Source organism: Tympanuchus pallidicinctus, unplaced genomic scaffold (genome assembly GCF_026119805.1).
Source record: "Tympanuchus pallidicinctus isolate F22 unplaced genomic scaffold, pur_lepc_1.0 scaffold3, whole genome shotgun sequence".
Classification (NCBI taxonomy): domain Eukaryota; kingdom Metazoa; phylum Chordata; class Aves; order Galliformes; family Phasianidae; genus Tympanuchus; species Tympanuchus pallidicinctus.
The window spans coordinates 5838838-5866403 of NW_026294747.1; the positions used below are offsets into that span (position 1 = coordinate 5838838).

Genomic DNA, 27566 nt, shown 5'->3' on the forward strand with positions numbered 1-27566 from the left:
AGGGTTATGCCCTAAACTAGACGAGGACTGCCAGCATTCAAGATTTAAAGCTTAACAAAAAGATAGTTCAGAGCTGATGGAGCTCTGTGAAGCTCCAGCAAAATGCATGAAGGGGGAGAAATAGGTAATCCAGCCATCAAGTTAATGGATGGGGTGGAAATAGGCAACTGGCCACAGTGTGTTGTTAAGCAACGCTGTGTAGCAAATAGCTTAGTGCTGAGTCCTGGGGTGTTAATTACCAGTGGATAGTTCATTACTTCACACACGTGCCCTTCTCCACATGGGAATTAACTCCTCAGTGTTGTACTGCTGATAAAAGCAGAGCAGAGGGGAAGAGTGACTGAAAGCCCTGTTGCCAAGGAGATATACCTGCGTGGGTCGGAGTTGAGGTGGCAGTAATTGTTCCTCTGTTCCTTAGCTGGTGGGAGCTGAGGGACCTGAGACTGTCTCTCTGAGAATGGAAAGATGGGGTCTGTGGAAAGGCAGAGCAAAGCCAGGGCAACCACCAGTCCCTTGGTTTGGACAAAAGGCCCAGAGATGCTCTGGAGCCAGAAAAGCACAGCAGGTCCTGTCAAAGCAGATGCATCCATGGATGAGAGGTATGCAAGAACTAAACAGCACACAGCTGGTGAGAGCAGGGTTCACACTCCAAAGTCAGGGGATAAAGGATGTGCCCTGTATCATCACCTTGACCATTAGCAAAGAGGAAGCCAAAAACTGAGGCTGATGCCCATTCTCTCCCATAGGCAGATGCAGTGGGATCTGTGAGTCCTGCCAAGAAGTGGGAGATGGTCTCTGAGCAGGGGCTTGCCTTGCCTGGAGCACAGCTGTGCTTAGCTGGACTGTAAAGCTATTATGCTGCTCTGTTCTGCTATAGGGGGATCAGCTGGGATTAATAGTTAAGAGCCCATCTGTGTTCTCCTAATGAATCCTGTTGAGGTGGGTCTATTCAATTTGTGCTCCATTAATTAAGAACATCTGCAGGCTCAGGGGAGTCAGCATGTCCTCCAGGTTTGCATTAAACAGTCGGTAGGAAGGCCTGTGCTTTAATTTACCTCCATCCTACTCAGCTTCTCTTCAAGTGAGGTTCTGCAGCTAATGAGGTCTGAGACTTTCAGGCCATAGGGAGAGGAAATGATTAGGACTGTGCTTTTGCACGTGGGTATATGTGCTTCCCTATATTCCCACTTCTGTGCTAGGGATATAAATAGTCATGACAAGTTGTGATGAGCAAGTCCCTGTTGCTCTGAGACTGGCTGTCTAGCTTCAGATGTGTTAGCTGTTCAGCAAAGCTTTGGAGGAGGAAAGGAATGAGCAGTGGGGATCACATCAGACCATATTGCTATTTGTTTTAGCACTGAAGTAATTTACTGACAGGGAGGCACATTCTGCTGGTTCCCTTTTCCAAAACAAGCGTCCTTCAAAAGACATTGGATAGCACTGACCTTACGGATGTGCTCACTTTCAGGGCCTCTGTCGCTGTCTGATCTCCTCTTCTCCACTGCTCTCCTCTCCTCTATCTGCAAGAGCACAGACACAGGAATTACCACAGGATAAAGCAAGGACTCCTGGCTGGGGGTGCCCTCTGCTCATTGTGACATGTAAGAGCTGCCCTAGAAAGATCAGAAAAAAAGAGAAGAGGTTGGTCCCTGGGATCCTTACTCAAGCTAAAATGAAAAAGGAAAAAAAAAAGTTGGAAAGTAAGGGATGTAAGAGGAAGAGAAAGAAGAAGGGATGAATTCCTATAGGTCACTCATTCTCCCAAGTCAGTGGGAAAGAAGTAACCTATATGGTCATAGCTCTTCTAAAGCAGACAAAGTTTTAGGTACCCTTATAGATTTGGATTGGCACTGATGCAGCTGTGGTCAAAGGCAGGGTGGAGTCATAGTGGGTCTTAGGAAAACACACTGCAGAGCATAAGAAAGATTTTCTAAGAATAGCCTTCTGCTCTGCTTAAACAATAGTTAGGGTGCCACCTCACTGGAAGAGGTTTCTGCTCCCATCCAGATGCTGCAGAAGCAAAGATATTGCAGCAAGGCAGCTGCCAAGTGCCACACCATTTGTCACAGCAGCTTCCCTCCTATCTGGTAACAATGCACGGCAGCCCGGGGGCTGCCACCTCATGCAGCTCTTTGCCCATCAGAGCTGAGGCATCCTCAGATTCCCTTCCCTGCTGAACTCTGTGGGACTGGGCTATGTGTGGGGCTGAGATTATCATGCTGCCATTTTGCACAGCCAGGCAAAACTGAAAAACAAAGAGGGAAGTCACAGCACAAACTGCCAGATCAGCCTTTCGAGAAAGTATCAGTGCTATGAAGGCCAACCCAGGCTGGAAACAAACTTATAATCCAATTATTTATCACCACTAGCTTTAGTCTGGCGTGATAGAGCTGAATACTGGAAACTTGGATTTCCACATCTCTACAGAGCCCCCTAAAGCAATTAATTCTACTGCTCACACATATGCTGTGGGATAAGGCCGGGAAGGAGCTAGGGTACAGATGAACTGTCAACAGCAGCAGGCAGTCAGGGGGTTGTGTACGTGGGAAGTGTGACCTTATAGCCAGCGCTATAAATTGAGACATTGCATTTAGAGAGAGATTAAAGCAGAAGAAACCTGGAAATTTAGCTTATTTGAGGAGGCTGGCTGGAGAGCAAGATGTAGATGGATATTTAGCCTTTGAAGCAGCTGAAAAAGAAATGAGTCATTTCATCAGCTGGAGCCCCTCTGTCCCTGGGGGAAGCAGGAGGACTGGGAGAAGAGATGGGAGAGAAGGAGCACTGATTGCCTTGGAAATGCCAAAGACAGCTCATTGAGAAACTGAGGCAGGGTCCTGCATGGAAGTGATTATTGTTTCATCTGTGTCTGCATATTTCTCATGCAAGCTCACACAGAAATTGATTCGGTTTGGAGCTTTTACAATGCCTGATTGTGTCCCCAAAGACAGGAAGCGGAAAGCCGGAGCATCCGCACAGCTGGAGTGCTGAGCCAGGGTTTGTGCAGGCTGTGGGGGGAGCAGTGTGCTTCTGCCTGTCTGCAGCCTAGTGCAGTTTGACTTCAGCTCTGGCTCTGCCAAGCAGAAATGAAGAGCAAGCCTGCGCCCAGGAAATGTCCTGGAAAATGGAAAACGTGCTGCAGTTCATGAGAAGCAGGAAGACACAGCTGCTGCGTGGCTGGCCAAGCTGGAGGCTGTCCCATTTTTGGCACCACAAATTGTTCTGTTCCAGGGACAGTGTGCAACTCTCCATCCTTTTATACCTCCCTCTGCTCAAAGCTGGGCTGCCTTGTTCCTTAGCTGGTTTCTATTTTTGCTTCTCAAAAGACGCTGTGGAAAACAGAACCAAAAATTTCTGGTTCACTTCTACCAGAAAAGCAGGACTGAACTGTGCAGGTCAGAAAACACACTGAGGTTGGGTTTTGCACTGGCTCAGGAGCAGATTTTTGCATTTTCTCCATGCTGCCCCAAAGCCACTGTTAGCCTTTTATGACACACCCAGGCCACAGAGAAACAAAACATGTTTTTCTCCTCCTTCCTCTTCTCCGCCCCCAAAATTATGAAATATGACAATGACATTATCGACTCCTCGTTTAACTGTTCCGGCCCAGCAGGGGAGGAGATGTGAGGAGAAAACAAATGCCCAAAGCAGAGAAGATTACATTTATTTATCCCAAGGTTTACACAAGGATTTCTAAATTCGTTAGCCCCAGGATGGTGGAGGGGGCTTGGAGCTCACATCCCTCACTGGGCAGGATTTTCAAACCTAGCTCAGCACATGAGAGGATTTTCTTTTTTCCAGCTCTTTTGAAAAATCTGCCTACTAACTGTGAGGTCTGTAGGGAGCTGAAGACTTCCCAGCCACCCTTCCTGCCTGTCCCTGCCTCTCATCTGCAGTGTAAAAGCATTTCTCCTGCAGCAGGTTTGGCGAGCAAGCACGGGGTCAGGCTCACCTGCTTAAGTCCTGAAAACAGTTCTTGTGTTTCTTGATTACAGTCATTTTTGATATGTCATCATGGAAAACTGTTACTAAAAGGACAATTTAAAAGGCCTGAAACTATAACAACTAGATGATTTTCAACCTGCTAATTAACCATCGTGTTTCACTGGTCTTGTGCTGCTACCTTGCAGCTCTAATGTAGTAATTATCATGAAACACTGATGGAGCATGGAACAGCTTTTGGGAAAACTGGGGCTAAACACTGGGCCATTATTCTTGGTCCTCTGCGCAGAAAGAGCCTGAAGTTGGCAGACTTAGGGGGAGCCAGGGAGAGGTGGGAAGAGAAGCTTCAGTTGTGTGATCTCTAAGCCAGCAGCAGAACTGCAGGCCATGAAGCTGTATCAGTAGAGCGATGTGCTCAGGCTGATTTGTTCTGCAAAGAGACAGGATGACTTGCTCCCCAGAGACATGTGATAACACAACTATCCTACCTGTATATAGTAGGGTAAGAAAAAAACAGGGCTCAAAATGGCAGAATAATATACTCAGAATTGAGGCTGTTTTGGAAAAGAAAATCATGAAAAAAGCTCTTTTTTTTTTTTCTCTCATATTTCCTCTGCCACAGCTGTGATGTGGTATAGGACTGGAAATGTGGTTCTAGCTAGAAGCACCAAGGATAGCAAGAATGGGAGGATTTTGTTTGCTTGTTTTACTTTGTAATGAATTTCATCATGTATAAAAATAGAGAAGAAATGTGGATAGTCTTCAAATCTTACAATACACATTTGGCAAGTGCAGGGGCTGGGTGTGACAGTGGCCAGGCCACAGAGTGTGAAGGGGAAGTGATGGATGTGATCCCCTCTCCTGGGCATCCTCAGCCTCTGCAGGAAGGAGAGCACAAACAACCCAGAATGAGCAGGGACCCAGCTGGGCACAAAGGGAGAGAGGCCAAAGGACAGACTGCTGGGATAATGTGGCTGAAAGCTAACCCTGAAACTGGGGTCCCAGCAAACAGCTCCTCAGATGACACTGATGCCCCATCTCATGGTAGCTGAAAAATTTGGGGGTGAAAGTGAAGTTTCTTTTGTGGATTAACAATTAATATAAGGGTAGGAAACAGTGGCAAGAAAATGTAATTTTCCACAGTAGAAGATTAGCTGGGGTGTGCCACTGGAACATGTGCTGCTCAGCATGCTCATAAATGGTCTGGAAAAGTAACTGAATAGAGAGATGACAGTTTGCTGATGGTACTAAATCATCCAGGGCGAGGAATGTAATTTGCTAGGAAGGATCTGAAAAAGATCTTTTGATATTGAATGCCTGCATCATAAAATTATAGATGAAATTAAATATCAGTAATGCAAAGTAACTCACATGGAGAAAAAAATGCTCCTTCTTGTACATATACGCATACAGTGGTGAAGTGTGAGCTATGATTAACCATCCAGGAATGAAATCTTGGTGTTATTGTGACTAGCTCTTTGAAAATGTTAGCTCAATTATTCAGGGGGCAAAAAAGAAAAGAAAAAAAAAAGAAGAAAAAGAAAAGAAAATGCAAAATTGTTAGGACAAGAATAGAGAACAAGCCAGAAACATTGATGCATAACTGAGTACATTCACAATGAGCTCACAGTTTGAATACCACATACAGTTCTGGTCCTCTTGCATTAAAAGAATACAGTAAAAACTAAAAAGGTGCAAACAAGGCACAATGGGGGTGATCCAAAATACTGGACTACTTCCTCAGCAGACATGTCTAATTAGGGCTGGACTCCCACATCTGCAGAAGACATGGCAGAAGGGAGATGTGAAACAGGTCAGTGAAATCATACGTACTCTGAAAAAGAGAACAAGGGAAGAAAGACCTGTCAAAGACAAAGTTACTGCTCCTGGCAGAGAACTTGGGGGCTGGTGAGTGTAGGAGGTGAGGAACAACTGCAGACATCCCTGGTTTGCTCTTTCTGAGCCCTTGTGCTGCTGCTGCAAACACTTAGTGTCAGTGCATATGGTGCTTCACTAGTCCCTCTGCAGTGCTGGGGTGGCATTGGGCTGCAGAGGAACCAGCTCTCTTCATCAGCTTTCCTATAATGATGCTGCACTCAGCAGCTCTGTGTTGCTCACATGCCTATCGCCACCAAAGCTAGGGAGGCAAAGGAATACTAAAGCCCCCTTTATGCAAGGGGAAACTGGAGGTTTGTAGATGCCGTGATCAGCACTGGTGGGATTTGCCCTCCATTTCCAAAGTGGGTTGCTGTATTCAACATCCATGTGACGCACAGTGAGCTCTGCAGGCTAACATTATTTAATAAAGGTTTAATCCGTTTGGGTATTACTAATTCTGATCTGCTCTCTGCATTGCAGTCTGCCGGTGCCTTGTGGAGAAACTCATTGCTCTGAGGCACAGTACATGAAATCAGACTTGGCTGGTATCATTTTTTCAAGCGCTATCCTAATCAGAAAACAGAAGCACTTGTTTAAAATGCTAATCCTTAATGCAGTTTAGGAACAGCTGAAGTGACAGGGCAGGTCAGACAGAATCTCACTTGCCACAACAAGCCCAAGCTGGCATGATGTGTGAGATGCCAATGTGACCTGTCACTTTGGGGCCCATATGCTTCTGTCACTGACCCCAGGAAAGCATTGACGAAGTGCAAATGGATGAAAGTAGCCTGTAGAGATGACTGGGAAACCCAAACACTTAGCTCTCTTTCAGCCACGTCCTTTAAGTTGAAAGGTGCCTGTGCACTGAGAGCTCTTTTATGCCCTGAAGTTATACATTTAAAATACTAATAAAAGGTATCTTCATTAGCTACAGAAGAGCAGGACCTGATCAGTCTAGGGAAATCACTGGAAACAAGATCTCCCGAGCTCAGCTGGACTCTGAAACATATCCATCTGCTAACAGGTATTGGAAACTAGAATTTCAAACACAAAGTTTTATGTATTTTTCTAAAGTACAAGAGGAATCCGAACAACAACAACAAATACTTCCAGAAAAGCCCATTTTTAAAATGGGCTCTACGAACTCCTCCATTTCCTAGCTCTGGGAACTGTGCTGTGCGGTCCCTCGTGCTTGCCCCCTGCCTGCTGTCTCAATGCATGATACCCGAAAGCACTCTGTCTTCCAGGGAGCTCTTTCCGTTCTCTGTGAGCTTCTGAGAGGCTGAGGGAGGTATGCTGCCAACCTCAGGAACAGAAAGCAGGACACAATTTTTTTTTGTGCCAGAAAGAAGCATGATGCTATTGCTAAATGAATCTTGGCAATGGCATTGGTCCAAGACTGTTGTTGAGCCAGAATATCTGTCCTGCCAGAAGACCAGGTGATCCAGGAAAATGGATCTTTCCTTTTATTCTAAGTAATGGGCATGCACTGCTCCTTGGTACTGCTGTTTGATAATTAGATTTATATCAAGCCCCTGTGGGTTTCCTGTGCTCCTGACACAAAGAGATCCTTTTCTTGACCATCCAAAGCATGGAGGCACTGAATGTCTCTACACAATGCCTTTCCCTGCAGATGTCAACAGCTGGTAGCCTCCTTTGCAGCCCACTGTTGCTAGAAGCGTGCTGGGGATTTAATCCTACCTTCTGCCAACTGAGTGACTGTCTTTGGATTAAGGAAGAAAAAAAGGAAATACTTCAAATGAACTTTGGTATCTGAGGAGCAGCAGCATGGAGTTGTTTGCATTCCTGGGGATTATTAGGATTACATTCTAGCCCAAGCTGGTGAAGGAGACCACTGTGGCTACATACAATTGAGGAAAGGCAGGACGACAGTTACATGAGCTCCTTGTACTGCTGCATGGAGGTAATTGCATTCATTGGTAATGAATTTAAATGAATGAGCTAGATGAATGGCAGCACAGTAAGACCTGAAGAGAGTAAAACGCAACCTCTGCTCAATCATCAAAATCAAATCTGTCAGGCATCCTCCTTGTCCTTCTAAGTCTCAAAGCCTCAGATTCATGTAAAAAGGTGTTGGCAGACATGGCTTTAAGCTAGCGCAATTGTAGGCCTGCTCTCACACACTCTGAATCTAACCACTTTGTGATTAACACAAGCACCAAAACCACAGATTACAGAATATGCAGTCTTTCAGCCTCAAATTTCATGTTCCATAGTAAATGAGATATTACCTTTTCTGGGGCTGTCCTTTAAAAACACTTATAAAACAGAGTTCAGGATCTGAAATCGAAACTTAGGCACTTCTGTTTTCTTCTAGCACTATCCCAGCCTTGATGACCTCAGAGATAAAAAATTTAAACAAGCCCAGCAAGAGCCAAAGTGGAGAGATTTGCCATGAGCAACACAGAATTACATCTGACAGCCTGAAGGATAGCTACAGCACAGGAACAGTCAGGTCAGTCTCAGCCTATCATCATATCTAGATGTCTCCCTGATGCCCTGACTGAACCAAGTGACAGCAGCAATGTGAAGCTGTGATGAATCACTAGGCACTAGTGGTCAATATGAGATTGATGGCACTCAAAGAGCTGCTTGGTAGTCATGAGAAAGAAGCTCACGGTCTTTCAGAGTATACAGAAACTCTGAGGAGGAGGAGAAGCTGAAGATTAATGTAGGCAACTAGCAAATGGGTGGCTGCTGTCCCAGAGATGGCACTTCATAGGTATCCCAGTGTTCCTGGGTGTGTTTGGCAGCTACATTACGTGTTATTTTCCTTCACAGTTCTTACTGACCCTGTTTGCTGCAGGCATTCTTACTTATCTGAGCAAACTCTTGAACAGGAAAATGCCACATGCCTCTGTGTGTGTAAAGAGGAAGGTATTTGCAAGGAAGTATTTGAAATATGTTTCAAAGATCAACAAAGTTCATTCTGTTCACCCAGTAGGCTATGGCGAGGCCAGAGGACTAAGGTTTAGGAGCAGATACTGCCCAGCTCTGTCAACTTTTAAGCTGTGCTGTGTGTCAAGAGGCAAGGCCTTTGTCTCACAGTCTGCTGTATGGCCCTGAAAAGAAGGTGGTAGGAGAGGCAGGAGTCATTTGTGAAATTCATGTCACATATCTGGCAATGCTTTCGTCAATCCTCCTAAAACAGCATATGCTATTTCTTAGGGACCCTGTGTATTTAAGAGCCTGCTAGCTGTAGCTGTGAATACAGAGAATGGAAAAAGAATTGTAGCCTTTCCTCTTTCACAGTTATCGAAACCAGAGAATTTTATATGGTAAATTCCATACTATTAACATACAGTCTTGCCCAATGTCTTTTTGTTGTGCCAGCTCCTGGATTGTCCACATGTCACTTCTCAACCAGTAGACCTGCTGGATGCCACTGACAGTTTGCAACCCAGGCATTCACAGTGTACTTACTTTTTCCTTGTTATCCATGGTGATGGCAATCTGCATTCTTCTCCCCCGGCGGAAAGCCACCAAGTGGTCTGTTTCTTCTTCACTCAGGTCTGGCATCCTTCTTGGACCAGGGAAGCACTCAGTGCATTTCTCGCTGACAATTCGCTTGCCCTGGAAAAGACAGAATGAGCTTAACAACATCACCATTAGTCCTGTGCATTTCCTTTCCTGTAAACAGATTGCACAGGATCTTGGTCTGACAGAACACAAACATGAGCCAGGTTTCTTGGTTTTTAAAGCTGTCACCCCAGATTCTCTAAGGGATATGTAACATTACATAGCCTTGTTTAACTGAGCGCATACCAGTAGGTAAGGTGGGATTACCCTAGTCACCCTTCACAGCATGATCGAGGATGTTATTTTAACTCCAGACAGGTGAACCAGCTCCCATTTTTGTCTTTGAAACAAATATGAAATTGTCCTCTCACCAAACAACATGTCCCAGAAAAATGTGAGGCTGTGTTGGAGCAGAACCTGTAGGATGAGATGGATGGGAAATAGTGGTGTTCTCTCCACTCTTGTCTGCAAAGCATCTACTGCTCTGAAGTGCACCAATCCTTGATTATTTGTCATCTTTACCATCATTGTGCACCTGTATTTCTGGAATAATTTATTCAGCAGAAGAAAAGTTTAGAAAACAGACCTGTAAATCCTCAAACGAGGGCAGTTTACCCCTTTCAGATATTACTTCCAGCTGTTCGTATCAGTTCATGTCTTTAATGCACAGATTTACATCTGGTTCTTATTTTAACTACCCTTGTAGCCAGTTGAGCCATTGCCAGTGCCCTCAGCCATCACTTCCACAAAATGAGTACATCTTTTGTGCAAAAATACATATTTTTTCCTCATTTAAAAGTATCATCTTTTGGTTCCATTGTGTGTCTTTTTGTTTATGCCTGGCAGGGAAATGCAAGACTCACTGAGTCATCTCCATTTTTACCCCTGAGCTCTTTCTTTTCTCTTCATCGGAATGATTTCTCCGCTTGATCTTATAGGGGTTCGCCCCTTGGAAGCATCCCTCTCTAAAGGATGGTATATTTTCTTCTGATTTTCTCTCTGGACTTCTGCAAATACCAGACGCTTGATTTCAACAGATCTCAAAATCTCAAAGGATCTCAAAATCTCCTAGAAAACTGCTGTGAAACATGGGAACTCTTTGTTGCTATGAACTTGTTTTCAAAAACAAACAGAATACACTGACCTCAGATTTGTATAGAAGTCTTGGAAACATTTATGAATTTGCCATGAAATATGATTTCAAGATGTCTTGCATTAGTCTGATCTTCACTTGGCTCTGCTAGAAGTGCAGATGTTAGCATGGAGGTAGCCTTAGTGTAGACAGCCTCCATAAGCAAGACGTTTTTTATTGCTTATCCAGTCATTGCGCGTCCTAAAATGTGATACAAGTTTTGAAGGCCATGGAATATTTTCAGCATCAGACCTGCAGCCTCGTGTTGATTCTGCTTTCGTATTGTGTAGTTTTGCTATCTCAGCAGAGAGTGTTCTTGAGTTAATTCAGTGCATTCAAGTGAAGGAGTGGGTCTTTGTACTGCTTTAGTTTCTGACTGCCAGAGTCCTATGGATATGCTGGCATTGTTCCCTTGAGCTCTGGTCTCAGGTTCTAGCTGTAGCTTCTAGCAAGTTTTGCTGTGCTTAGTAGCACTCTAGGTATTTCTGCTTTTCTTGAAATAACTGAAGTCATGGCTTGTGTCCAAAGGATCTGCTACGAATCTGCTCAATGCACTTCTAGTATTTGTGCGTTGTTCTCCATGTTTGTGTCAGTGCAGCCTCCTCTTTTCACAGCTGCCATTAACTGAGTAGACGTCCATGAGCTACTCCCAGAGATGCCAGAATTCATTTCTTGAGAGTGTAAAATTTGATAATCAAGAAAACAGGCAATCTTTTAAATATAGAGTACAACTGTCCTAGCATCTACTGTGGTTAGGCAGCCATCAGTGATCAGAGGATGTTGGTTTTTATGAGCCTGAGAGCAGTGATGAAGGCAAGCAGCAGACTAGAGACTATGGGCTTCAGGAGAGCAGGTTTTGACTTGTTTGGCTAGCTGGTACACAGGATCCTGAGGAAACAGTCTTGAAGGAGAAAGGAGACCAAGAGACCTGACTGGTTTTCATAGACAAAGCTCAAGAATATAATTAAGGACTTCCTGTTGTGCAAGAAAACGCAGGTGTGGTAAGACACAAGAAGGGAGTTCCTGCTTGAACTTAAATGTGCAAAGGGAATATGTAGGAGGTGAGAAGGGACAGGCTCCCAAAGAAGAATGTTTTAGCAGCGCTTGGGGATGCAGGGATGGAGTTAGGAAAGCCAAAGTTCAGCTGGGACTGAAGCCAGTGAGAGACGAGTCAGCAAGAAGGACTTCTGTAAGTACATCAGCAGCAAAGAAAAATGTTGGCCTGGGATGCAAAATGTGGAGAGCAACTTAGTGCCACAAAAGTGAAAAAAGTATCTAGGCCTTCTTCGCCTTAGTCTGTTGGAAAGATTTGCCAGACTTCTCTCAATATACTCAAAGGGCAAGGTGCAATGAACCTGGTGTATGGAGCCTGCTTTGGCAGGGGGGGTTGGTCTACATTATCTCTAGAGTTCTCTTCCAACCCCTACAGTTCTGTGATTCTGTGACACAAGCAGCCACAGTGGCAGTAGTCAAACACTTGAAAACTGTTGCCTAAAGCAGTTGTGAAGTCTCCCAGTGCTGGAAAGGTTCAGAACTTGACTAGATTCAGCCTTGAGCAACTGAAGATAACTGTGAAGTAGAGGCATGCTTTTAGCAGGGAATAGAACTAGAAGACCTCCAGATGTCCCATCCCACAACAGTTTGGGTTCTAATATTGTATTCCAGCTTTTAGACTGCCTCAAGTTTGAAGTAAAACCTGTTTAGGTATGTACATGCATGTATCCACAACTTCATGCGTACAAATGCAAAGTATTTTCTCTGTTTTGTTCAGTGCACAGCTTTTATACAACAACAGATAGATAGATAGTACAGACCAGAATTCAGGGTCAGACAGCCCCAAAGCTCATAGTGGTTAGGTCTTAGCCTTTAAGAGTCACCTGCTTTTGAATGACTGAGTCATATCATGTCCAGAAATGACATATTTCTGTTGCTGGAACTATTGGCTGATTAGGACACAGGATGCTTTAAAACTAAAATAATACTTCAAATCATTTTCATATTCTGTAATTCATGTATTTTATTCCTAAATATCACTGAAACTGAGACTAGAATTAGAATGGTCAGCACAGGCTTCTTGTTTGCAATCAAAGAAGCCAATGTGGCTTTTCTTCATGCAACTGCGAATCAGTACTAATGGATACGGGTAAAAAAATTTACCTGATAGACTATCTTGGTCCTGTATTTCAGACCACAGAGTTGGACTGGATCATTTGAATCTATAAATCTCTCTCACCATCCCCTTTGGGTTCATGGAGCAACATCTGCAGCCACAGTAGTATTCTTAGTGTTCTGTGGTCTCACCCACGTTGGCAGTTGTGCTGAGATGACTTCAGAAACACAGAATTAACATGGTCATTTTAGGAATATACTGTTTAATACTAATGGGCAATGACTCAGTTCTTATCTTGTGATAAACACGGGAAAAAGAAGTTTTATTTAACTCTTCCTTTACAGACTACTTAAACAGTTGTCTCGTACTCAATAGCTTGCCAAGATATGCTAACAAAATGTGTCTTCCAGATACATGAACAAACATTTCCCATTGCAATGAAAAGGAAGTTAAAAAGAAAATCTTGATAGCTGCTCTGAAAACCTAAGCATTCCTATTGAAACATGATCCCACAGCTAGTGAGGATAGAAGTAGAAAACATCATTGTGTGTGCTTCACAATTCCCCTTTATAAGGGAAACTGAACAGTTTCTTATGCCTTGAGACATGGAAGAAAAGTGCTTAGCAGCTTTTTGAGGCCCCCTACATATTACTGGTCCACAACTTAACCACAGCAATGCCAGTGGAGTGACAAAAGGGATGAAATCAGCCATCCCTGCTATGGGAATATGTGTATGCAAGACACACACGTATTGTTGGGAGGAGGAATCCATACAAAAATCTGGGCAACTGCCTGAGGCAATCTGTAAAAAAATTTTCTGTGAAAGAATCTCTTTTTCTCAGCTTCTGCCTCCTTGGCATCAATCCTCAAGCCAAGGAAGCTGCCCACTGCTACTAAGGAACTTTGCAGACCAAGCAATGCACTGCTGCTTTCTCAGTAGGCAAAGATGGCATTCTCCCACTATAATAGCAAAGCTCTTGGGAATCAAAGGAATTACTCAGTTTAGACCTTCAGAATAAGGCTGAATCCTGAATGACTAATGTATCCAGGGAAGAGCTGAGAGCTGCTGGGAACCTCTGAAGGCAGCAAGATACATGACGCCTTGCAGAACAAGCACTGAACTGCTTGCTGTCCTGACTCCCTGCCCTAGTTCTAGCATGATTCAGAGGCTGCAAATACAGTCTGACTTTGCTTTGGAACCTCTGAATTGCTCAAGCCTGGTAGTTGCTTTGGTGCTGAAGCGGTACATTACTTCGTTATTCCCAAGAAATATCCTTGCTCCAGGTATAAGCCTGTGTTTCCTGGGACATTCAAAATAATACATCTTCCCTCCTTCAAACCCTGAGCAGAAATATACAGTAATATCAGATTGTACTGGTGAGGTTAATTAAAGAACTGGAGATCTGTGCTGTCCTGTCCTAAACAAAGAATCAAAATGAGATGTTTAGCATACTACTTAATGTTTTTTATATTAAGAAAGTAAATCCAGTGATGGCCAAGCAGAATAATAGCGAGCTCAAGCATTAGTTCTAGCCACACTCAAGAGCTCTTTTAGGTATTCAGGTGGCAATGATCTGTCCTTTGAACAAATAACATGGTCACAAGTAACTCTTCCCAGGGATACTGAGCACTAGGTGGGTATGGTTGAAAGCTGGCTTTGCCACCTGCTACCTGGGAAAGTCCTTCCTGAGGATGGATACAGGCCAGGAGTATAGACAACAACAAAGCCTCTGCCCAAAAACCTAAAAAAAAACAGTGCAGAGGAGCTTGTATCCAAATTCTGTGGATGAGACTGATGCTCCAAAGTGTGTTACTGGATTTACACGTCATTAGATAATAAAAATCACAGTAGGAAAGTTGGCATGTTGGCAGAGCCATTAAACCCTGCAGTTTATTGAGCAGATGGCAGAGAAGCCTGAGAGGCTCATACAAGAAATACCTATTTAGCAGATTTGTGATAGCTGGGCATAAACAGGAGTGGGAGACCACTGGCTTTTCTAGAAAATATCTTTTCCTCCTCCCTCTACATGTTATTTTTAGCTAAGATGGGTTGTCTGAAGGCACATTCTGCTTAACATGCCAGCACATTTTTTGCTTGTTCACTATTTTAAGAATACCAGTGGTTTCCTAGATTACTTGTACCACATTGGGAAATCTTGGCCGTCAGTGGGCTAACTCCCAGCACGATGGATGTCAGATGAGGGAAGAGACCATGCAGAGCCAATGGGAACAAAGAGAGGGACCCAAACGGAAAGCAGTGGTTGTTCAGTGTAATTGAAACTGTAATTTGAGAAGTGCCCCTCTTGTGACAGAGGCATGCAAAGGTAGATTGCAAAGGTAGTGTTAAAAATGCCCATCTGAAGGGCTGTCAGGAAAAAGAATATATAGGAAATACAGGGGTCTGTATTTCCAGAAGAAAAATCTCAGAGGTCTATTCATTGGCTATGCTGAAAAACACTGGTGCAGAGTTTAAGGTAGCAAAATGATATAGCTGCCAGTGTTCTATGCTAATATAAATCCCCATGTAAGACTTGAGTTCTGAGCTGTAGATTAGGAAAGGGCTCCAGGGGACTTAGGCTGTCTGCGAGAGCCTTTCACTCTGCAAATGTAATTGCTTCAAATATAAGTCATTCCCTCCCTGCCTCCTCAGTTACATGGCTATGAGAAACCTTGGAGTAAACTCTCAAATATTTCACTGATAAATTCACTTGGTAATGAAGGTGGTTAGATGTCTATGTACCCTCTATCCTTAGGGAGAAAAAAAAAAAAAAGCATTTCTTTTATATCAGAAGGTGGTTTGGTTCTTACGGAATGTGATTTTCTTTGAAAGGGACGTTCACACTACTGGTTATCTATCTGGAATGAAGGAAATGACAGACTTCATTCTTTTTCTCCTGAAAATTCATTATGAAAGTTACATTATTTCCAAAATGATTCAGTTCCTTCAAGGTAACAGATAATGACTTTGTAATGGCGCAGTGCTTGTGGCCTATTTCTTCATGGAAAGAAATGGTAGCTAGGTCAGGGAGAAACAAGGCACACAATTGGAAAAATATTTTCAAGCTGCTTCAGATGGAGTAAATGGCTCTCTTCCTTTTGTTTACAGCCAAGGTTTTCAGCACTCCTACCCTAAACCTCCCGGGCAGCAGGAAGGGTGAGGTTTCACTTTATTACCCTGGGAAATGTCTTTGGCTTGGACCTCCCTTCAAAAAAGCCCTCTCTGATTCTCTGGGCCAAGCATGTTGCTGTGCCTAAAAGAGGCTCCAGGGGAGCAACATTTGCTGCCACTGTTTCCTTTTCACTGTGCTGCTGTGAAAAGGAATGGGCTGATCTCATCCATTCTGATATGGATGGCCGAGGATTGATATCCCCTTCACACCAACACAGTCCTCAAAAAAGGGCGTTTCGTCTCCAGGTATTTCACTGGTATCTTCTTATTGCTAATCAAGAAAAGGATAACACTGCTTCTTGTACTCTTTTGGGACTTATTAAATGGTGTGAAGAAGTTCCAATCGCAGCAATAATCTCCCTCCAGAGACTCACTAAGTAGAGAGCTTCCCTGTGCTCCCACATGCGTGTATCTGTGCATGCAGATAATACAAATTTCCAATTACTGTGGCATTTCTGATCCTTGTTTCTATTTATCAGTGGCCAAACTCCAGCAAGAACATGGTCACTCCTCTAGGATATTCCAGAGGTGAAGCAAATAAAAGTGTAAAGCTCACACAGGCACTTACTTCCTTGGACATGCTTTCAATACTAACTGCCAAACTTTTACAAAATCCTTCCTGGCAAAACTGATAGGCCGCCAGGATCCTTTGATTGAAAAAATGGGTTATCATTTTCAATTTTTCCAATTTTGCTGTTTCACAAAATTTTTAATTCTGGTTTTTATTCTGCATTTAAAATTTTCTGAGATAGAGCAACGGGGAGAAATTATGTTGTTGTCCCCTTTCCAGGCACAGTGATAGAGTTAAACCAGTGGGATGCTGGTGACCCAAGTGAGCAATGCTCTCTCAGAAAGGTCTGTGCATGGCTGGGTGGAACCACTGGGAGGTTTAGCAAGGCCTAGGAGCTGATTCCAGTGAATTGGACATGGAGAGGAAAACAAAGCATGGCAACTCGAGGTGAAGACTGAGGCTGTGCTGAGGGAGCAAGAAATGAGAGGAAAGGAGTGAGAAGGGAACTCTTCCCTTCAGAGATAAGGCACTGGGAGACACGCTGAGCAGAAAGCTCAGATGAGGAAGAACAGAAGCCCCTTTAGGGCTTGGAGACAGAGACTTTAGTGTAAGAGGAATCCTCTTCCTTGCTCACCTTAGCTTTGTTGTCCATGGTAACAGCCAGCTGCATCCTCTTCCCCATTCTGAATGTGAACATATGATCTGCTTCCTCCTCCTCCTCTTCCTCACTGCCAATGCCAAATCCAGTGCTCACAGGGCAGGGGCTCTTTTTCTCACTCACCACCCTTTTGTCCTGGAAAATGAAGCACTTCTGTTACCAAATCTAAGCCTCTCAGCTCACCAGTGCACTCCCCTTCCCCAAACACACCTGCACATAAGCAGAGCAGACCAGTTATGGAGTGGTAGGCCTTGCCCTGGGAAAGCTTTCTGTTCATGGCACTGTGCTGTGACATTCCTGCAGGACAAGGGGCTCATTGTCTGCTTAGCAGCAAAACCCACAATTACAGTGGGTATGGAAAATCCTTTGCACTTACAAATCTGACATTTCAGATTAAAGTGCCAGAGTTTTATCGCTTTCTGCAGCAGTCTGAGTTAGACCAGAGAAGTCTAAGTCCTGATGGAGATTGCCTGGGAAGCCAAGAGGATGGCTCCCGAGGGTCAGTGCTCACCATCGAGAGGGCTTGGCTATCTTGTCCATAGTGTTCAGTCTGGGTAATTGCATCTTTCAGGTCCTGTATGAGAGAAAAATGTGTGCAACAGAGCACCTCCAGAGAAAAGCAAGGGCCAGGGCATGACAACGTAAGCAAGGCACTAGCTTGGATCTAACAGTCCAAGAGTGTTGATGGTGCAGAATGAGGGTGGGCCAGCTCAGTCTGGCTTTGGGCTTCCCCCAGGGGCTAACACAGGACTGGCCTGGTGATTTAGCAGATCACACACTGCCAGGAGGGGAGGATAAGGTTTGTCACATACAGATTTAATGCAGTCAGAAAGGATGCCTGGGACTTGTAGCATTTGCCTCAAAACCCCTATGTAACCATGGCCTATTTAATTGCAAGTACAAAGCCTAAGAAGATCGTGATTTCAACCAGCCTGTGGTTATCTTCAAATGTATTCCTGATATCTCCAATGTGTATGTGGCACATACACATCTTACATGTTCTGCGGCACATACGCATCTTACATGTTCTGCCTATATATATATATATATATACACTGTTGATATATATATATATATATATATATATATATATATATATCAACAGTGTTCACACCTGGGAATCATCCAGGGCCAAATGTAACTGTTCACTTACTCACTTATTTGCATGCTTGCTCATTCTGAATGCTTGGGTACAGGTGCCTGGGCAAGGCTGGAAATGAGTGGATCAGCAAACACTTTTGGCATTTTGAGCTTTTATGCCCTTATAGGAATGTTTAGGAGCTACGTTCCATGCCTGAAAGAGTTTTGCTCTGGAAGCTGTCTCCTTCAGCAACGCCACTTGTGAAGCTCATGGAGGCAGGACCGAAGCTTGTGGTGGCTTGTGGTGAAGAGGCATTCACTCACTTACATTGTGAGCTTTGGTGATGGTAATAGTGAGTCCATCTTGCTTGGGTTTCCTGGAGGTAACAGCCATTCCCTCCTGCTCAGCTCGTTTCTTGTCCTCTTCTATTTCCTGAAAAAGATATATCCTTGTTATAGGCCTGTACCTGGCTGTGCACAGATTTTGTAAAGTTCCTGTTTAGAATTTTTCCTAAATGGACACAGCTCCAGCTCTGAAAGAAAGTAGATCAACTTGTGATCCATCAGTGTGCCCTTGGAATGGGTGACTGGCAGCTGGGACATGTGAAGAGCCTAGAAAACACCTGGCCTGCAGAAAGGGAAGGCTCTGCACAGAAGCCAGGGTCTCTGTGCCAGACTGGGGTCATCATCTCTGGCCAATGACCTGCTCTGGCATCTCTGGCTGTGATCTACTTATCTATTAGGCAACTTCTTCTCGAAGCCAAGTAGTGGTAGGTAGGAAAGTAACATTTAATATGAAAGTGAGAGTTCCTCTCCCCTGAGTGCCTGACACTTTCAACTCATTCCACAGATTTTCACTAGATACCATTATTTTTTGCTATGATCAAAAAATGTTCAGAATGGCTCTTCTGGTATCAAAGGAAATAAGTCTTTTAAGCAAGATCCAGCCTCAAGCACCACTGAACATTCTGGCTCTTGGTCCAAGACATAAAACATGCTTTTTGCCATTCTCAAGACTACCCATCCAGCCAGCAAATATTAAGCAGCCCCCAGAGCCAAGTGGCGATTGGAAAAGCCAGGAGAATATTCCAGGCAAGCCAGGAGGGGGGATCCTTCTTCCAGTAGCACGCTCAGGCTGTTCAAGTCTGCACTGCTGTATGCAGACACTCATGGAAAAGGGTTAGCAAATGTAAAGAGAGCTCCAAGTTACCGCAATGTCACCCTGAACAGTTCTTACAAGCTGGGCTGGATATCTTTTGCAGGTCACTGGGTAGACTCTCTTGGCCAAAGCCAATCAATCCAGGAACAGAAAAAGGAGGTGTTTTTCTCTCCTGTGAGCTTCACAGAAACACTGGGACTGGCCTGAGACAAGCTTCAGTCCATACAAGTACCCCGGACTGGGTGAGGACAGCAAGAGGGAAGACAAAGGCTCTCAAATGTGTAAGGGATGCAACCTTCTGTTCATCCAGGAGAATAAGCATGAGGAACAGGGAAGGACAGAAGGGGAAGAAGACAGTGTGTATGAGATGAGATGGGAAAGCTGTGATGCAGATGGAAGAAGAGAGTAGGGCGAGAAGAAATGCTGCAGCAGAAAGGGAAGCATCAGTGAGCCTGGCTTCTAATCTGAGGAGCTATAGCAAAGAACAGAGTTTGGCTGACCTTCCCCAAACACTTTCCTACGTGATAGTGTTATCTAACAAAGTCATCCCTCCATTGCTGACTATCTTCTTCATGCTATGAGTTGTGAGGACTCTAAAACAGAGCTGAGGAAGATAAGAATCAAGCAGTCTTACCTGGTATCTTCGTATAAGCGCTTCATTCTTCTTCCGTAGAGCCAGGATTTTCTTATCAAGTTCAACATCTTTCTGTTCTTTCTTCCTTAGCACAGCATCATCCACAGTGGCATCCTGAAAACATAAAGAGCAAAGCTATTCTTGGTGATCACACTGACAGGACACAAACCGGATGCTTCTGCTTAAATAGCAGGGGGAGGTTGAATGGTCTTTTTCTACCATTTCCTCCTTTAGACCTCCATCTAAAAGCACACTGCATCTTGTAAATTGAATTCTTCCTGACAGAACTGACCTTTTCTACTTTAACATTTTTTTTTGTTCCGCACTGAGGTAACTGGAGTGAAAAAGCAATGCCCCACACTGATGGCTGCCAGTAACTCCAGAGTTACCACACCACTTAATACACAAAGTAAATGACACCTCTGCCTGCTCTCAGTTCAGATGCTCTCAGGCACACCCAGGGTACCCCATTTACATTCAGACAGCATCTTGGTTATCACAGGGGATAAGAAATCAGATTTTAGAATTTTAGTGACAGCAGCATCTAGTGAAAATTAATGCTGATAGGTATCAACACACTGCAGCAAGGTGATCCATATTGTCTAGACTCTGCCTGCTGTTTACACGAAGAGCAAGGTGGAAAGCCTGAGATCTCCAAGGCACTACAGGTTTATTTTTAAACAGTGTTTTTGTACTCTCCTTATCAGCATGGCATCTGCATGCTGCAGAGATCTCACATTCCCTCTCCTCTGCTTACAGAGAGCTGAGTAAGACAAAGTTGGCTTGGGGATAGGCACAGCCCACCTGCACCAGCACTCTTTGCAGCTCCAGTGCTGCCCAAACCACCGTCCTGGTCCCATCCCTAGTCTGGATCAGTCAGGACTGGCATCAGAGCCTGCCCTGGAGCACCTTGGCTCCCAATGAGCCCCCAGGGGCACTGAGAGGGACCTGCTGGGAAAAAGCTGGGCCCCAGACTCAGAAACCAGAATCAGACATTAATAGATGCTTAATCACAAATAGAATTGATTGACATTTCTTGAATCAAAACCCCAGTAATCCTATCAGCCCCACTGCTGAAATCCAGAATAGCAAAGGCTGGGAAGAGCTGTACAGGCAGGAGAGGTTTTTCCTTCATTAATCACAACATGGCAGGTGCAACCTCCTTCAGGGAAGGATACGTCACTGTCCAATCGTGGCTGCTGGGTCACGGGATCTGGGTCTGACCCTCACCATGCCCTGGTGCCTTCCTGCCTGTGATGTCAGCCAGTCTGCTCTGGGTCTCACCTCAAGCCAGCCAGTGGACTTGTAAGGCTAATTCCTGGGAATAGAGGGCTTCTCCTGCATTCCTATCTTTTGCCTGGTCCTAATTAGGTCATCAGAGGAAAAACTGGAGCATTGGAGGTCTAGAAAGGTGCTGTCAAACAAAGCTCTTCCTCAACTGAGAGAAAACAAAGTGAGAAGCCTAAGGCCTGAAGGCTAAGAGTAAAACCACAAAGCAATAGCCCAGGGGAGGGAAAGCCTCTGACTCTGCTCTATGTTACCAGCTGCTCATGCCCTTTATCCAGTACTTTACACAAGCTCCAACCTCCTGAAGATGTGTGTGTTTGCAGCGTGCCTGTAAATCAAACGAGGCAGAACTTAGGCACTTCAATTTCATGTTTCTCATGTAGTGGAATTAGCATTTCACCAAAATGAGAAATGCATGGGAATATCCTATGACTATTTGAGAAAGCAGGATTTTAGCTGAGCTGTAGGAATGATCTCCTTAATGTTGTAAGGCTTTTGGCTGCCTGGGAGATGGGACACCAGGTGAGAATGAGGGCACATTTGATCTGCTGGCCCTTTGGTAATAGATATGTTGTGGTTTTGTCCTGTGCTGGTGCAGAAGCAGCAAACTGGGCTCCTGGTAGCCCATGCTAATGCAGAAAATAATCATAGGTAGCATATAGGAATTTAGCCAGAGCATCACTGCTCTTTCAAAAATGTTATGGGGCTCCTGGGAGCCAGATCTGCAAATCATCTGCTGCTGTACATGGCCAACACTTGCTTTCAAAGGAAGGGATCCAGCTGCTGAATCACTATATATCCCAGCAACGCCAGGTATTCCTTTCAAAGGCTGTACATGAGAAAGAACAGAGCTAATGACATTTCAGCTCTGATCGAGCAAGACTTGTGCTTGAACTTAACCATCACTGCAGAGAATAGGACCACAGATAGGGGCACAAATCTCCCTGCCATAGTGCTCTTTGTAGAGAAGGACTAAAAGTTGGAAATGTGATACCATCACAGAGAAGGGGGTGGGATGGATGGATGCAGATGTTGTCACAAACCAGAAAGGGGAAAGGTAGGAAAACCAGTTTGCGCAAGTACACTTCCAATCATATCACCACGATGGTATTTTATCAGTGCTGATTTACAAGCCCTCATGAGAACTGCTCTGCCAGGACACAGGAACACATTCGTGTACAGGTGGAACAATAGGGACATTTAAACCACACATTCACCCACACATTCTTCTGCTGGACAATGGGATTTTGTTGAGGTCTGCAGGAGAACAAAATGCACTTTCCTATTGCCATCTATCATTCAGGTATGTGACAGACAAGTAGATTGTACATGAGGGTGGATACACTTTCATGGCCATTTTGCAAGCCTGATTAAAGCTGAATTCCTGTGTTTACCAGAACAGAAGCTATTCTGTGAGCTCTAAATTGGCAGGTTTGGTGTTTGCTGAATGCTGGGGTGTTGGCTGCTTGAGGGTGGGATCAAAGTAGTGCATGCCCTCAAACACACCCCTTTCATCCTCAAATTGCTTTGAACAAGGGCTGACAGGGCTGCCTGCTCAGGAAGAATTTAAAAATTCCAGTAGAGATTGTATTTGTGCCCTTCTCTTTTAGCAAGCAAAAGATGGCTGGGGCTCATCCATTGTATAGTTCAGCCAAGTCAGCGTTAGCTCAGCAGCCACTGCAAGCCAGCTGATAGTGAGGACATGCCCTCTTCTTTGCTTCTGGAACGAAGCTGCCACCCCAGCCCCTGCTGAAGCTGGTGCTTGGGGTGACAAGTAGCTGCAGCATGCCCTCCCCAGAACAAAGCTCTTCCGGGGAAGTGAGGTGCCCGTATGTTAGTGACGGGAGAGTTATAAATGGCTTTGGCAGAACAGACGTGCGATGGCTTTGAATCAGAAAGCCCAATGCCTCCAAGAGAGCCAGGCAGAAGGAAAGAATGGCCTCTCTCTATCACAAATAAAATGGCACAAGATGAGAAATGGGAAGCGAGTGCCTTGGTGCTTCCATTAAATGCCGACACCTCACTCTGCCATACGCCCATGGCTTGGCAGCACACACACATGCTGCGCAGCTCCCCAGGGGCTGGAGGGGTGCCTCACCCAAGGCTGGTGCTGTGTGCAGGATTTTCCTGCAAGCTCCTACAGCTGTCTGCTTCTGCAGCGAGAGACTTCAGAGGCAGCAAGAGTGGGAAAGAGAGAGACAGAAGGTGGGGGGGGAGGGAGGAGAAGAGAAGAGCAAAGACCTTAACTAACACTCTTCTGCATAAGCAAACGCATCTGCTCTTTTCAAGAAATATCCTCTGGCTTGACAGCTGCAACCTTTGCCGGGATAGACAACATCCAGTGCTCCGTGGGTCTCTGTTATCTGTTCTCACCCACTCAGGAGGTACAATGTCCTGAAGCAGCCACCACAACCTGCCCTAGAGATCGCCACAGAAATCCCAGCACCCCACATCCACATCCTGACACCCCCCCATGACGCAGCGCTGTTTGTTTGTTCCCGGTGCCTGCTGGCAGGCAGGCGAGGAATAAAAATAACAAAGCCCCAACCAGCAAAAGGCCACCCCAAGTGCAAGTTGTTTCAGGGCCTCTTTGGGTGTGGACCCCACTGCCCGCGCCCTCCTGGGACCCACAAAGGCGGCACTCACCGCTCGGTGCATGTCAGACATCAGCAGCAAAGCCCGGCAGATTCCAGCGCAGAGCTAAAAGAAGAGAGCCATCCGACGGCCTTTCTCAGCACTGGTTGCACAGCATACAAGATCATGTTTTGATTACAAAAGCCTCGTCTGGGCTCCCAGCCAAGAGCGCTGGCTGCCTAATATACCAAGCACAGACAGGGTTTTGAGTGCCTGTGTCCTCCTCTCCAATCTCACTCTCTTTTTAAAAGAAACACTCCCCCTTTTCCCCCCTCCTGACTCCTTTTAACTTCCTGATGCCACAAGCCCTCATTCAAAGTGGGGAAAGCTTGGCAAACAATGACAAATGGATCAGGCAAACAGCTTGACTTCGCTTTGTGGCCATTCATGGGGTTGTGTTATTTGCTATGCATGGATAGTTGCACGCCTGGCAGGGAACTGGGGAAATATCTGAGGTCCTGAATACCTTGTCACTGCGAGTACATGCATGAATCTTTATGGGAAAACAAGTGCCAGATTTGCCTTTTTCTCTTTATTTTCAGTCTTCTCTGGGAATTATTTCTCTACTTTTAAAATGAGTCTTTCATTCAGGAAGGGAGGAGAAGCGATGCTGTGGGGTGGACATTGCCAGCCAGCACCATGATTGGCACAAAGCATACAGTCAAGGAAGAGGGACCCTCAGAAAGCCCTCAATAGAAAGCCGCCAAAAGGACTCCAGAAGAGTCACAGAAAGGCTTTCTGAAAACAGGCAGCATTTAGCTGCATCTTGAGTTTCTGCACTCAAATCCTTATCTCAGACCACCTCCTGGCCATGTGCTGTGTCTTACCTCTATGCTGATTTAAGACTTCTTCTTTAACCTACAAGATCCAGAAAGAGGTGAACAGGAGTTGGAAGAACATAGAGGAATATTCTGACGCTCAAGGACTACCACCCACCCCAAACTCAATAACACTTCTGTTTTTATACTGTAGCTGATACAATATAAAGGCCCACTGCTGATGCACAACCCCTCTAACATATTTAAATAGGTCAGCCACTCACAAAATCCAGAAAGCTCAACCCCAAATCCAGCAAGGTCCGAGGAAAGCCTTCAAAAGACTCTGAATAACTTTGAATCTGGCCCTTCTTCTGCACTTAGCTTTAAATACTGGATATCAGGACTACTGAAGGAATAAAGGAGGAGAAAACATGGCTTAGCAAAAGTGCTCAGAGGGAAAGACTGACCCATATTAATTAGTAGCTACTACAGTGATGAAAGGAAATGTAAAGCATTTCCCAGGCAGTGCTTCTGGATTCAGGCTTGAGGAAAGAAATGAAGACATTCATGTGGATAGAAACTTCTGAGAAAGACACAAGAGCATTGCTACAGCCCAGGTGATTAGAAAGAGGTTTGTGATGGACAAGGCTATGTGCAGGTGTGAGCCATGCTGAGCCCTTCCTTGCTTGGAACCCACTTGAGACAGAGGGAGCTGGGAAGATGATGCTGCCTTGGGTTTCCAAGTGGGTAAGGGTCCTTGTGACAGCAGAGTGGTGGCCCCTTTTTTGTTGGGCCAGAGGGAAGGGGGTCGTGTCTGGCAGATGCTACTGGGCTGAGTCAGGGAGCAGAAACATTTTAAGGAAAATGTTTCTACTCATGAAAATGGCTCATAGAAACGTTTTATCCAGTGTTGGTGCTACAGCATGTTTACACGGTCTCAGCATTTCTAAGCTCAAGGAATCCACACACACCACCAAAATGTGGGTGCAGATGAACACAGAGATTCACACAATTATCCCAAACACTAAGGCTAGGCTGTTTGCATAGCACAACGTAAATGTCTTGTGCAGTGGGGTGAATCACAGTAGCTAAGGGTGCTCAACATGCCCTAGTTGTCAGAGCTTGAGCTAAGTGCTCACAAGCAGTTTCTACAGATCTCATGCCACACCACGCCAGGTACTTGCTGTTATTGATGGTGTGGCCAAGATCTTCCAGTCATAAGCAGTGGTGTGACAGGCCCCAAAATACTATTCCCTTTGCAAATGTCTGGAGAACTGCAGTTTCCCCCATGGCAGTGTCAGCTACTCTGCTGTCCTCAGCAGAAACAGCTGACATTTCTCAGCTGTCCCTCACCCACTCTGAGTGGCAAAATTGATAGGCATCTATTTCTGCATCATCATCTGAGACAGATAAGAGGATGAGGATTCTGTTAAAGCCGTGGACACTGAAACCTAGGGGCAAAAGGGACCAGTCAAAGAAGCAGAATCTGCAGCTTCAGCAGTGGGGCAGAACAGGTTGGTTTGGGGACTTGTTGATGCTCTCGGGACTCTCACAGGATGTACAAAGACAAATCCTATAAATATGCTGAGATTTATGGGGTTATATGCATGCACATATGTTTGTTTATACATGGTGTTATGACCAGAAAGAGCTGCAATTACACCAGAGCCATACTCAGCATCAGGTCTTGCTGCATACTGCCAAGAACTCTGCTTTGTTCTTACATGTGTGTCATTCCTGGAATCAGTGAGGCCCTCCATGCCCACCACAGGTTAAGGGTGATCCTCCAGAACCACCACCCTGACCTTGGGGAGCACGAAAACGCAACAGGAAGGAGAGGATGGTCCCCAGTCTTCAGTTACAGTGAGAAGGGTGTGATGGATATAGGACATTTTGGTGGCCATGCAGGACCTTACGACACTCTGAAACCTGTTCACATGAGCACACCCACCTTGGTAGCTGAAGAACATACTCTCTCAGGCAGTCAGTGGCAGCTATTTTGCTGCACTTGATGGAGTATTTCAGAGAGTGAATGTATATTACACCCATGTGTGACAGTAAGGTTGTTTGGAGGAAACAGGCTAATTACTCATGCAGAAATTTGTCCACCACCCCTAAGGTAATCCATTTATTCTTCTAAAATCATCAGAAGGCCTTTAATAAGCAGGATGACCTCTTTCTGAGCTGGTTTTATTGTAGTCTGGCTGCTGTGGACTGGCTTGTTCCATCTCTAAAGCCTACTCAGCACAGAAGCCACAGGGAGCACCCAGCATGGACACTCCAGATTGCCTCTCCCGTTTCCACTTTATGGAAAGTGGATGTATCAGATTTGCTATCAGAACCCTCTGAAAGAGCAATCTCTGTTATGGACAGAGGTTTGCTTTCAGAAAACCCTGAAATAAGAGAAAGTAAGGGACTTGACTGACTGATGTTAAGTTTAGCTTCCAGCTGCCCTCACATAAGCCCTGGTCTCCACTCGGGGCAAAGTTTGCCAGAGATTTTCTGGGGCAAAATAAGGAGATCAGAGGAATGAGCCATCCATTTTGTGCTCACAGCTATGAAATAATCCCTTTTTCTAGTTGTGTGCTGCAAAGCCTCTCCCTAACCCGCTTCAGCACAAAAAAAAAAGTCTCTCTGACAGCAGTCTACAATCTCTCAGCTCTAGGACAGCATTTAGCAGATTGCAGATTGTGTTGCTCCACATTTGACAGTAAGACTGTGTCTTCTCCATCTCTGACTTACACAGAGTTTGAAGGAAAGAATCTGATCCCTCTATTAACCCAAATATGACTATCACAAGAAGTATTCCTGGCATCCTTTTATCTGCCCTTCCAACAGTTGAAACCACCTTGCCTTGAAACCCTCTTCTCTCTTTCTTTTGCACTTTGTGAAAATCCTTCAAAGTCACTTAATCCCATGCTGACACTCCTCCCAAGTGCACTGTGCCCAACTTCACCTTGGCTCCCTTCCATTTTTTGCACGACCGCTATTTAGTCAACAGATGGCACTCGGTAACTGCTGGGAGAAACTGGGAGCCAGCTGCCAAAAAGCCCTGTTGAAGTTAATCTGCCTTCTCT

At 45.0% G+C, this 27566-nt stretch overlaps 1 protein-coding gene across 3 annotated transcripts in view; it reads right to left on the reverse strand.

Annotated features, from left to right (window-relative positions):
• The window catches only part of CCDC9B (coiled-coil domain containing 9B), a 46189-nt gene extending 22228 nt beyond the window's left edge, over positions 1-23961 (reverse strand). Inside the window, exons 1-7 of one of the 3 annotated variants that reach the window (XM_052695367.1) lie at positions 23744-23960; positions 19811-19924; positions 18346-18450; positions 17449-17511; positions 16914-17072; positions 9262-9411; positions 1446-1520 (exon numbers count right to left, since the gene is read on the reverse strand). In XM_052695367.1, the coding sequence (XP_052551327.1) occupies positions 1446-1520; positions 9262-9411; positions 16914-17072; positions 17449-17511; positions 18346-18450; positions 19811-19924; positions 23744-23764 (687 nt within the window). In that variant the 5' untranslated portion in view covers positions 23765-23960. Of the gene's footprint in view, positions 1-1445; positions 1521-9261; positions 9412-16913; positions 17073-17448; positions 17512-18345; positions 18451-19810; positions 19925-23743 lie in introns of all 3 variants that reach the window. The other 2 variants (XM_052695369.1, XM_052695368.1) reach the window with 2 other exon arrangements.
• Positions 23962-27566: the final 3605 nt, after the last annotated feature.